This window comes from Crocodylus siamensis, chromosome 4 (assembly GCF_052110815.1).
Source record: "Crocodylus siamensis isolate JL-2025a chromosome 4, ASM5211081v1, whole genome shotgun sequence".
NCBI lineage: Eukaryota > Metazoa > Chordata > Crocodylia > Crocodylidae > Crocodylus > Crocodylus siamensis.
In genome coordinates this window covers 167,525,965-167,538,895 of record NC_143398.1, presented here as the reverse complement: position 1 = coordinate 167,538,895, position 12,931 = coordinate 167,525,965, and the positions used below count along the sequence as shown (strand labels likewise).

Below are 12,931 nucleotides of genomic sequence, written 5' to 3'. Positions count from 1 at the left end.
TATTTTGGGGGGCTGGGGAGAGAGGGGAGGGAGGAGAATAAAAACTCCAAAAATAAGCCTTTCAATTTCCCTCTCAAGTGACACTGATTTCTAGGGCCAAATTGTTTAAGACATGGATGGCATGGCAAACTGTCATTAGATGACTTTTTGAAAAGTTATTTGTTTCCTCATCCATAGCTTGACTGAGTCAGTTCAATTCCTGCCAACTTTCCTTTAGCCACAGATCAGGCATGTAGCATTTGTGGATTTTTTATGAGGCGTTAGAAGTTGGTCTCTGGAATAGAACCCTTGTTACAAGCATAACTGCTGAGAGGCAGACAGCTTTACAAGTTTAGCTTGCTTGTGAACTGAGCACCCAGCATTGTGACCTCTGCATTCAGCTTAGCTGCCCAAGGACGACAGCAACTTGGGTTTACCACACTGAATAAATGAGACTTGTCTGAATATTCATGTTTGTTTTTAACCAATCCAGACTGTCTATAAACTTTCCTTGACCCAGTCTATTAATTTTAAGAGTGACTAGGGTCATATATGAGAGATGGACCATGTGGGTTTCATCCCAGATAGCTGGAATAAGCTACTTGTATAATGAAATTGGGCTCAAATCTGTTTGGTGTTAGGAAAAATTTGATCCCTTAAGAAGACTTCTAAATGGAGAAAAGTGAGCTGAAATTATGATGATGCTGTGTGTCATCTACTATTGAAAGCCTTAGTCTGATTTCACTCTGGAGCTGCTCCATTGACTTCAGTACTGAGACCCAGGAGGGTCCCTACATCAAAAGTGGTATCTTTTATTAAATCAACTAAATAGTTGGAAAAATTTGTCTTTGCAAGCTTTTAGGTACAAACACCCTTCTTCAGGCACAGGGAGAGTTTGTTATTTCTTTGTGTTCTGTCCTGGGTAGAGTAGAAGCCAGTATGCAAAATGCTGGTCTTTGAAAATGCAAATGTATGGCAGCCCGGAAGAAAGGTCCTGTGAGACAATAGGTGAGAAAGGGTGGGGAAGGATGTGGCTGTTAAAATGCAGACCGGTTACCCTGGGTTATCAGATGGCAGGCAGGCTATAATGTGCCATATAGCCAGTGTCTATATTTAGTCCATGATTTTTTGTATCCAATAGGTTGATACGGTGAAGTTCATAGGCTTGTCTGTGAAAGGTATTTTGTAAACTCCCTTTAAGAATTTAAACTGAGAGACTGGAGAGTAGTTTTCTTGTGAGAAGTGTGCGCCCACAGGTAGTTGTATATTTTTTTCTTTGATAGATTTTCGATATGTGTTTGTTCTGGTACACAGTTGTTATTTGATTTTTCCTACATGTTTTCCATCTGGGCATTTAGTGCACAGCGTGAGATGTATTATATTTCTGAAGGTGCAGGTGTAAGATCCAGGAATGGTGATGGTTCTGTTGTGGGGGTGGTGGAAATGTGTTGGCAGGTTTTACATTTCTTGGCATGGTATGGCATGGTCTAGATCCAGTCGGTGTGCTTTGGGCCAGGTGCAAGGTTTACTTCTGGTGATGAGGTTGGCAAGGTTTGGTGCTTGTTTAAAGGCTAGGATGGGTAGTTCTGAAAAGATCTCTTTAAGAATTGGGTCCTCTTTTAGTATGGGTCACAGTTTTTTGAGAATTTTCTGTATAGGTTCCAGGGAACTAATGGTGTGCAATTCTGGGGATTTTCTTTTTGTATGGCAGCAATTCTTCATATGGTATCCAGGTGACTCTTTGAAAAGTACAGTCTATTTCTCTATCTCTGTAGGAGTGTCCTTGTTTGGTGAAAGTCCTTTTGAGAATTGCGAGATGATGATTGTGGGTATTCTCCACAATGCAAATTAGTGGTATCAGAGGGTTGGCTGCACATTACAGCTTTTTGGTGTGTTTAGAGTGATTGCTGGTTTTGTGCAGATATGTATATCAGTGCATAGGTTTCTTGTATGTGGTGGTTTGTATTTTACCATTCTGGATATTGATCTTAGTGTCTAAAAAGGAAAAGTTAGTGCTGGAGTATTCAAGAGAGAGTCTGATAGAAGGGTGATGGTTATTGAATATGTGATGGAAGTCAATCAGACTTAAGGTTTTCAGTCCAAATGATGAAGATGGCATCTATGTGTTTTAGCTTTAGCATGGGTTTGATGGTGCAGTTCCTGAGGAATTCTTCCAGGTGGGCCATAGAAAGGTTGGCATATTGTGGGGCCATTTTGGTGTCTATAGCTGTGCCCATGGTCTGGAGGAGGTATTGACTGTTAAAACAGAAGTTGTTGCATGTGAAGGTGAAGTATATAAGTTCAGTAAGGTTCTTTGGGTAGACGTGATGTCTTTTATTAGACCAACTAAAGAGCTGGAAAAAAGTTCTTTGCAAGCTTTTAGGTACAAACACCCTTCTTCAGGCATTGGGAGACTCTGCTGCTGTTATGAGTTCTCCAAGGTAGAAAAGAAGCTAAAGTAAACAAGAAGTCTGTGAAGATACAAATGAACATTTGTGCCTGAAGAAAGGTATTTGTGCCTGAAAGCTTGCAAATAACGTTTTTCCAACTCTTTTGTTGGTCTTATAAAAGATGTCAGATCTACCCAAAGAACCTTTCCTGCCTATGTCCTTAGTCCAACATGGCTACAACCAACAACCCTAAGTTCAGTAATATCTTTAGGGCTGTACCCTGAGTTATAATCTTGCTCTTGTAGATACGTAAGACAGGCTTGGATGCCATCTTGGTGTGCGATGTCTGTATATAACCTGGTACCCTTCTAGCCATCATGGATGTTATTGCTGGAAAGGTGGTCTGACTCAACCTACTGAAGCTCTATGCAGATAATACAGCAAAGATAAGAGTAATATGTCTATAAACAATAGGCATATGAACCTAAAACAACAACTGAGAATCTGGCCTTGAAATTGCTTTTTCTGTGCCAGTCCTCAGGCACATAGTAAAATCTTTTTCCATTCTATCTTTGGTTCTGGAAACATTTTTAATAAAGTAGTTTGCATTTCTTCAGTTTCTTCTATTCAAGGATCTCAAGGCATGTCACTAGCATTATTGAAAGGACAACACTCTCATGAGATAGTTTAAATAATAATCTTTACTTTGCAGATGGAGAAACATAAATATTTGAGCCAAACATTTTCACACTTGATTGTTTGACGTTAGTTGTCTAGATCTATAGATAGGCAACCAAATTAAAGGGACTCAGTTTTCAGAGGACCACTGCCCTCAGGAAGTACTAACAGACATCACTTAAAGAACAAATGCCATGCCTACTCATTTGTAGAGAGACTGTTTGCTGTTTAAAAAAAGACATGAGCCATTTTAAACTTGGTTAGCCTCATTCAAATGCACTAAAAAAAGTGTTGTAACCTGTAGCTGTCCCCATGTTTTACCTCCAAACTTCTAACCACGTTTTCCTGTTTATTGCAAAATATTTCCTCTCTCCTATTGCTGATTGCAAAACTAGATCTAGGAGCTGAGTCTATGCAGTAAAAGGCTTTAGTCCTGTTAGCAATTACTTGTGCACAGCCTAGGAGTGAAAACAACAGCTGCTAGCAAATGGCCTCTTCCTTTTACTGTGTCTGTTTGCAAACCAGTCCATGACAGAACCTAGTCTCGACTGTCTCTGTCTAGTTCTTGATGCTGGCATAGGCTCTGAAGGGGTGTCCAAAAGGGTGTCCAAAAGGAAGACAGGATACAGCACCATGTTACAGGAGTGTGTTCTCTCTATAAATCAATAGTCAAGTCAGAAATTGTATTCAGGAATATGTTTCTGGGTTTTGAATCGCAACTTGTTGATAATGGAAATGAACTATCTCAGCTGGTTGCTGTTTCATATTTGTAGTGTTTTTCTGCAGATGTTACATGTTTTGAAAAATGACTCAGATGGGTGGTACTGGTCTCTTGCACTGAGTCCACACCCTTGGGACATGTAATTGCTTAGAAAAATGTGGCTCATTTAAAGTTCCAATAAACACTTTGAAAAAAATTACATTTACCAGGATAACAAACCAAATTAAATCCCTTCAGGCTGATACACACTAGAAAAAACTGGTGTTGTCATTTTCTATTGATGGAGCAGACTGGGAATGAAGTAGTGCTTTTGCATGTAGTTTCATAATATGAATCTTTCTCCATAATAACATAATGCAGTTATATAGATACAGAAGGCAGATATGTAAGAACTGTAATAAACATGTTTTTCAGCACTTTTTTTGCCCGTGTACAAGTGACAATCTTAATTCTGCAATCCTTTCTGCACATATAGAGGTTTACGTATGTGAGAAGATCCACTGAAACAAGAGGGATTTCTTGCAGCAGTAAAGTTAAGCATAGGCATATGTGTTTGCTGGATAAGGTGTCTTGAGAGCCTGTTCCTGCCACTGCTTTATGAGGCAAAAAATGAATGTCATTGAAGGAATGCAGAACTGGAATCCAAGTCTGCATTCTGAATTTTAACTCTTGAACAGAACTAGTTCTCAGAAATATACCAATCAGCTCATCTGTTGTATACCCAACAAGCTATTCACATTCTGCAGGCAGTTACACTCATGTGCAGCAATGTAGATGGATGGGGTAACTCCTAATGGAAGGCAGAATTTGGCCAGTTTTAATGAGGCTTCACTTGATGGCAGACTTCTGTGGGATTAGTGATTTTTGTGATCATTTCTGCTGCCCATAACTTACTTAGTTGGTATCACAAAGTAAATGCAGTATTTCTAAGCACCTCAATCTTATTAGACTTTCTCCTTGCTAGTGAAATAAGGTTGCATTTCCTTAAGTGTTTTGTCTAGTTTATTTATTAATTTACTAAAATCATGTTCTTGTTTCTTAATTTTACCTGAAAATACTTCCCAAAAAACGTTGGTCTGATTGTAAACTGAGAAATGGCCTCTCTGTGTTCTGTATGTTTTTAAAAATTTGTCAATCTTCCAATGCTGAGTCAACCAGTCACTTCCAGTTACAGCAATGGCAGTTGTTCTCTGGGGAAGATCCATTTCCTCTGTTTGTCACCAGGTTAATTTCTCGGGTCACTACTAAATTAATACCGTGGTCTTTTGCATTGCATATGTTGAGCACATGTTTCCTGCTGAACATCCCTTGCCTCTAAGGAATTTCCTATCTCTATTGCATAGCAATTGCCTGTGTGACACGTACTAAGGAAGGCTGCAAAGTATTTCCTCTGTTTTTTTTTCCCCAACTTTTGAAAATATTCTGGGTTAGCCTGACATTTTCCATGCTTGTCTTTGGCAAAAACAGATAATAGCCTAGCTTTATTAGTTAATAAGATATAAAATGTTATGAAAGAGTATGAAAGCCATTACTTTTAGGCAGCAAAAGTGGCATTTTATCCTTGATGCTAGTTATTACCTTCAGATATATCTGGTATATATATTTGGCACAAAAATGTGCACCAAGTTATAAAAGGCCAGCTTCAGATCTCATTTATACCAGTATAAATCTGGAATTACAACACTAGAGCATAGTTGTCCTACATAAGTTGAGAACCTAGCTCACTGTGTTCCTATTACTTGCTTGTATTAGTTGTAGACTAAACTATGTATTAAGGACCAGATCTTGACAGCCTGCTGAATTACTACATGAGCAGCTCTGTTGAATCCAATGGGATTGCTCAAAGAACAAAATGCTGCTTAACACTAAAAAAAGTGTTAGGATTGGTCCCTATGAAGTGTGGAGAGTTTAATATGTCTGACTGTCAGCCTTTCTTAATATAAAGACATGCAAAAGTAGTGGAATAAATATATGACCTTTAAATTGCTAGAGAAATCATTATATATAATTTAGCTAGCTACAATTTTGGTCTTCCATATTATATTTTTTAGCATTTTTTTATAAAACATTACTTGGCTCCCTGGCATTTTAATTGTATCCTTTCGCCTACACAGATGCCTGGTACTTCTCAGATTTCTGCCACAGACATCATCCATAAAACCTGCTTCAAACAGGAACAGGAGATAGGATCTGTAAAATCTCAGAGTCAAAAAAAAGAGAACTATTATTTTGCACTTCTATAGTGCTTTCCAGACAAGGAACTCTCACGTTTTTGGTAAGGGCATGGAGTTCATTTTGTCAGCTCCCATGGGGGGAAGAGGAGGGGGGAGTAATACTGTCACTGTCTTACAGAGAGGGAAGCAGACATAACTGAGAAATTAAGTAATTTGCCAAAGATTATAGACAAGTTCATAAAACAGGAAATCGGTGACACTGAGAAACTGAGACAGTGTCTCAGCCATGGTGATGATGTGGCACCATGGGATGCTTTGAGATCCTTTCAAGGGTGCTGTGGGGTGCCACACAATGTTAATGCTATTCGGTGTACATTCACATGATAAACTGAGAGATTTCAAATAGGAATTCATTGCATTTTAACAAGGGGTATGTCATATCTTAAAAGACTGAGAACCACTGGTCCAGGTCTTCCCATGCCTAGTCCACAACTCTGGCCACAAGACTAGGCTGATCATCTTTTAGAAGTGTTGGAAGACCTTTTTATTTGGGCAGGCCTTCAGCAGGCAGAGTTAAATCTGGGGCATTATTTGGGGAGTTTGTTCTAAAAATATTTGGGGAATTTGTTCTAAAAAATAAAATAATATTTTTTTTGTATTTGCCTTTATAATTTATTTTATTTTTTTATTGTAAGATACCCTGAACTTCTTTTGGGGGGGCAGCATATAAATCTAATTAATAAATAGTCCTGATCCTGTAAGTAAATTAAAAAAAAAGAAAAAAAACAGATTTTGGTTTGCTTTGAAAATACAAAGAAACATCCCCTAGTAAATGATTTATCTAAAAAATAAGGGGGTACATCTTTACCTTTCCACTTAAATTGGTGGAAGCATACTAACTCATGTTAGCTGAGGATTGGGCCTATACAGATCAAACTGTATCTCAGACAGTTCAGACTTCTCAAAGACGTCAGGGGACACAAGAGCCAGCCCAAATTGCATTCTTCTTTCCAAAAACAAGGTGCATGTTTTACTGGAGTGGAGAGGTGGGGGCATGTCGAATGTGAGGGAATATGGGCCTTGTGAAATAAAATCTGCATCTCTTGTGGTCACTTTCTTTAAAGAGCCACAGTCTATTACTTTAGGCCCAAAAGGTAGTGTTGCCTTTTTTTTTGCAAAAATCAGTACCAAGAATAATCATGAGATTTTTCAAGTTTCATTGTAAATATGATATTTTCTTGCATACCACATATCCAGAATTCAATCAGGGTACATGTTTTAAGTGGGGAAGCTGTTTTCTTCACTGGAAAAGAAGCACACATGGAGGCACTGTTGCAAAAAATTGCGGTCCGTTTCTTGGAGGCCACGAAAATCACAGACACACACTCATTAGATGGCACAAAAGGTGTATTTGCAAATAGGGTCAGAGCAGAGTCAAAGACTCAGATTACTCTGAATCCACCAAGGAATTTTTGCAGGCTGTATTCATCTTTTTCCTCCTGGGCATGTGTGCAGAAACAGGAACTCTTACAGCTCATTTCCGTTTCATACAAACATATATGTGGTTACATCACTACATCCATTGCATGTACATTATAATTAACTACTTAAGTATGCAGGACAGAGAAGTAAATATGCATCAGCTAATCAAACATGCTCAGAGAATGCTGTAAGTCACCAAGAGTTTAAACCCCCCGCCTTTCAAGGACACAGTCAGTTGAATTCCAGCTTCTGTAATCTGCATGAGAAAGGCTAGGAGAAACTGGGGGAGAGTCTGTGATTTAGTATAAGAAGAGCTGTGGCAAGGCTGGGCAAGGAGAAAAGTCCTTGGCAGTGTTTCTTTCTTATCAGGCGCAAGATGCAAGCTGTGCATTTCTAACAATACTCCATTTCTAACAATATTCCATTTCTAACAGCACTGTGTTTACCAGGCAGCTGCCAAGAGGCTGCTGCTTGTGTCTGGCCCAGCAAGCGGAAGAGGCACAGTCCTTTGTGCCCAAAGCAGCAAGCAAGCTGCTGGAACTATTTTGATGAGGCTTGTGATGTGGAAAAACTTTATTTACAGGAATTTATATAAAGAACTATTACAGTAAAGAACTAACAGTGTTGCTACTGCCCTTGCTAGAGTCTGTGACCTAATCTCTCATGACAGGCACACCAGGAAGTTCCTGTTGCAGGATGCCTCATGCATATGGTCTCCTGGGATGCCACACTTCTTGGACACACTGTGTTTCCAGGACTAACTGTGTCACAGTCAGCCATGACTCCAGAAATTTTTTTCCCTACGTTCTACTTTCCAGAAGAAAGGGGCATGTTTTATCTGAGAGTGTGTTTGTATGCAAGGAAATATGGTAGTTTTTTGCCTGGGTAGAAGTGTTGTCCTGCATTGTCTGCAACCCAAATAAAGAGTTGTGTGGAACCTGGCTGCCAGGAAGTAATATTGACTCGAAGAAAGAAACTGATGGATTTGTTTTTGATATTGAAGCACATGAATTAATGTTTGGTACTATTAGTAACACAATTAAGGATAATTTAACCTAAGAGTTTCCCCTTAAGTTTTCCATTCCCTTCTCTCCACAGAAAGCAGCCAGTACATCATGGAGATGGAAGATTTTGACAACTACACCTATTTTTATTATAACTATGAGGAAGATGAGCCATTCCAGTCCCATCTCAGTGTCTCACATATGGTCTCCCTTTCTTTATGTTGTGTGGCATTTCTCCTAGGGGTGCCAGGTAATGCCATAGTCATCTGGTTTATGGGATTTAAACGGAATAAATCAGTCTCCACCCTCTGGTTCCTCAATCTGGCTATTGCAGACTTCATCTTTGTTCTTTTCTTGCCTTTCTATAGTACATATATAGGACTAGGCTTCCACTGGCCCTTTGGGAAGTTGCTCTGCAAAGTTAACTCCTTTATTGCTTTACTGAATATGTTTGCTAGTGTTTTCTTCCTGACCTTCATCAGCCTCGATCGCTACATATGCCTGGTCCACCCCACCTTTTCATGCAAATATCGGACCCTTAAGAATGCTTTTATTCTTAGCGGGATTATTTGGCTCTTGGCTGCTATTGTTGGTGGCCCGGCCTTGTACTTCAGAGATACTACAATTCATAACAACACCACCATTTGCTACAACAACTTTCACCTCCATGACAAAGAGCTCATTGTTATGAGACATCATGTTTTGATTTGGGTGAGGCTTGTATGCGGTTATCTGTTTCCTTTGGTGACCATGGTCCTTTGTTACACGCTTCTGATTGTCAAGGTTAAGAGGAGAACCCTACTAACCTCCAGCAGACTCTTCTGGACCATGGTTGCCGTAGTTGTAGCTTTTTTTGTTTGCTGGACACCCTACCACATATTTAGTATTCTGGAACTATCTGCTCACCATAACGAACACTTACATGGCTTGCTTCAGGATGCCATTCCCCTCTCAACTGGTCTTGCCTTCATTAATAGCTGCCTCAATCCAATCCTCTATGTTTTGATTAGCAAAAAATTCCAAGTCCATGTTAGAGCGACAGTTTCTGAGGCACTAAAGCTTGCGCTGTGGGAAGTAAGCCGTTCTGGAACAGTCAGTGAACAACTGCGAAGCTCGGAGAACACCCATGTGGCTGTGAACTACTGTGAAACTAGGCAGTAAATGGCTCTTTTTCCTTTTTTTCACCAGTTGTGAGTTCTTGTTTATTACTGAATTGCAAATTTATATGTAATGTCAAGGACTGGTCAAATTGACTGGTGGTGCAACTCTACTGAGCTTTTAGAAATACTCATTAGATGAAGCTCCAGTAAATTTAGGGATGAATCTAGCCCAGTGTTTCCTAGCTACTTGCTTAAACACAGAAGTGCAGCTTCAGACAATGTTTTACTTGGCTTCTATAGGTTTGCATATGTGACTTTGCACACACATGCTTGCATTAGTTTTTTTAAAACATTTTGCATTCCAGTTTAACGCTTGGACACACGGAATGAAGCAATATAGAGGCTATGCCTAAGTAAGCATTTGCAAGCATCATTGTGTATGCAAACTGCAAGTGCAAGAATGTGTGTGTCATATTTTATACAAACACTAGTGGAGGACTTCCATGTATTAGAGTTTGTCCATAACTCAGTTATGTAACAGATACAGTCCTGTATACAAATAGGAACATTTACAATGTAGATGGGGCCCTATATATATATATATAATTTGTACAACAGCACATGTATTTACAAATACTTCTTTATAGCATCATTCTGAAATAGTTCATTTACAACACATCCTTGTTGTGGTCCAATTTCACTGAATCTCGAATTTAGCAGGTCCTCAAAAGCACACATAGATACTGCAAAACATGGGATTAGTAATTTGATTGGCAACACTATATATCATCCGAGTCATTATGAAACCAACAACCCCATGTAGCTGAATGTGCCTAAACCAAAAGTAAATATAAGAAATACCATACTGAATCTAACCATAGGCTTATCTAGCCCAGCGTACTGCATCTCAGTGGCAGAGCGTATTGATCTGTCTCTTGCCACTCTTCCATTACAGCTTCTAACATTCAGAAGCCTAAGGAAGTCATAATTGGTAGGTTGTTACCTCTGGTTGCTTTTCTTTAAAGACTTCCTGGTATATGTTTCCTAAGGATAAGGTGTTAATTTTGATGTTCTGACTATGCTTTCCACTCTGCATCCTGGAGCCATCTCTCTCCTCAGCGGTACTGTAGGATTGCTCTCTTCTCAGAACAATACCTTGGATCATATCTTCCAAAACTCTTAGGACTGAACAAAGTATAACCCTTTTCAGTCTCAGAGATCAGACTCATTTCAGCAATTCTTTGATACCACTTTTGTTCAGGCAATGGGGTTTGTACAAAATCTGTAAAAATACTAAAGAATTTGAGTTTGAATACCAGAGAAGATTCAAGGGAGCTTCCTTTTTTTGGTAATATCACAAGATGCTTCACAATGCTTTCTGAACATCAGTTTAGAAATTCATAGGACAGAACAAAAACTTTAATGCCAATATCCAGCAAACTTGTTCAGCTAAAAAAAAACCTACCCAGAAGCAGTTACAGAACAGCTATGGAACTAAAGAAACTATGACAAGAATGCTAGTTACCCCTACTGCATGGGGAGAAAGGCACCCGTTAATTTGCCCACCAGTCAGATGACATAACTCCCCATTCAAGACATCTTTGGTTGTTTCAATGATGAGCGTCTGCTTCCTGAGGATATCCACAATACTAACAGAACTTGTACACTGATGGATGGAAAGAACACCTGCTCACTCAAGTCACTGACAATGGAGTAACACCAGGAATGGTAAACACCTTTTACAGATTGTAGATCCATCTTAGTACCCACAGGCCACTACAAAAAAAAGGAACGATCCTGAGAACAGGATGCGTCTGTGCAGTTGGAAAGCCAGAAAAAAAAAAAAAAAAAAGAGACACTGACAGATACCCAGTGAAAGGCATGATGGTTCAACTCATGTACGAGTCATCCACCATGGATTTCCTGAGTGGTCTCTGGGAGGTTTATTATTTGGATTAATTTGTGCTTGCTACTTACGTTGTTGTACTCTGGTTTCTCTTCAGAAGGAATAAATAACTCATTTTTTACCTTTCTTTGTATATTGATTTTAAAGAAAAGATATAACTGTAGGTACTGGTAAGTATCCAGTAATTTCTCACAACAGACATTTCTAATACTCTTTATACAGAACTTACTGGGAACTGGGCTTCCCCCACAGCATGCTCCCCAGCAGACATGGAAGTGCTTCTGGTCCATTTGCAGGTCTGCTGCCGAGCACACTAGGGAGCACCCCATGCTCCTGTGGGACACACCATCCGCCCCAGCATCGCAGCATTGATAAGCCATCTGCTACCTTGATGGTATATAGAAAAAACATTTAAAGCTGTGTCTATGTTCAAATCGATTTGGAAAGTTCCAATGTCTCTCAATTTGATTCAGATATTTGGCCACCTAACTGAATCAGGGATCAAAGCTTTGCACAGCCCTAGTATTTATATTATACTCCGCAAAATGAGTAATAAAAATAAGCACTATCAGAATGGATATGGTAAAATCAAAGGTTTCAGAATTCAATACCTCCAGGCCAATGGAAGCAAATTACACTGCTGTTGTGCTATGGTTCCGTCTCAAAGCAGCTCAGTGCTGCAGACTAATCTCAAATGGACAGGAAGTCTGGAAATAATATTTTAATGGACAGCCTAAAGATAAAGCTTTAATTGATGACTTTCAAGTTTAAAGTTTCTGGTAATGATTCAAATACTCTATATTTTGGAGACTATTACTGTGCTGTAAGCTAGTAGAGCAAGCTTTTTTAAAAGCCATGCAGCTGATATTAAAGAGTCCAATGAACACTGAAGGAGCATACACGGTAAGTAAAAATCAAAATCATACACGGTACACTTTAGACTTCTCTTGCAGTTCTCATACTTCTGGTATTTCTGATTCATTCTGAGATCTTACCTCTTTATGAAATTAGAGCTGAAGCTAAATGAGGTCATTCAACATCTGTTCTTCAAGATACTTTCACTACAAGTATGCTGCCCCCTAGTCTTCCCTTCAGGAAAGTAACACTGTTTCAGAGGGGAAACCTGGGAAAGAAGCAACTTCCAACACAGATTTAAGAATAGGCAGAAGGTAGGGCAGCACCTTAAAGATTAAATTTATTCAGAGATATGCCCTTTTGTGGGCAAGCCTACTTTGTCAGAGCCTATGAAGGGACCACTCACAGGTCCATGAATGAGCTCATACAAAAACACCTCATATCTTTTTGAACAAGTTAGTCTTTAGAGGGTCACCCTGCCCTGCCTTCTGCCTGACCTCAGACTAACAATTCTAACTACCTCTCTGCCCACTAGAAGTCAGATTTCCTGACTCAGTGTGCCTTACTCTGCTACAAGATCTGTGGTTTAGTACAGAAATCTGGTTTTACTTCTACTCTAGGACTTTTAAGTATCAATGAACT

The 12,931-nt window shown here is 39.3% G+C and overlaps 1 protein-coding gene across 5 annotated transcripts in view; it reads left to right on the top strand.

Annotated features, from left to right (window-relative positions):
- Window positions 1-12,816, top strand: part of CMKLR2 (chemerin chemokine-like receptor 2) — a 37,214-nt gene extending 24,398 nt beyond the window's left edge. For 4 of the 5 annotated variants that reach the window (XM_090044829.1, XM_090044828.1, XM_090044827.1 and 1 more), the window contains one exon: window positions 8,523-12,816. In XM_090044829.1, coding sequence (XP_089900955.1) covers window positions 8,540-9,589 — 1,050 coding nt within the window. In that variant the 5' untranslated portion in view covers window positions 8,523-8,539 and the 3' untranslated portion in view covers window positions 9,590-12,816. Of the gene's footprint in view, window positions 1-5,738; window positions 6,044-8,522 lie in introns of those variants that run through there. The other variant, XM_090044830.1, reaches the window with a different exon arrangement.
- The last annotated feature ends 115 nt before the right edge of the window (window positions 12,817-12,931 follow it).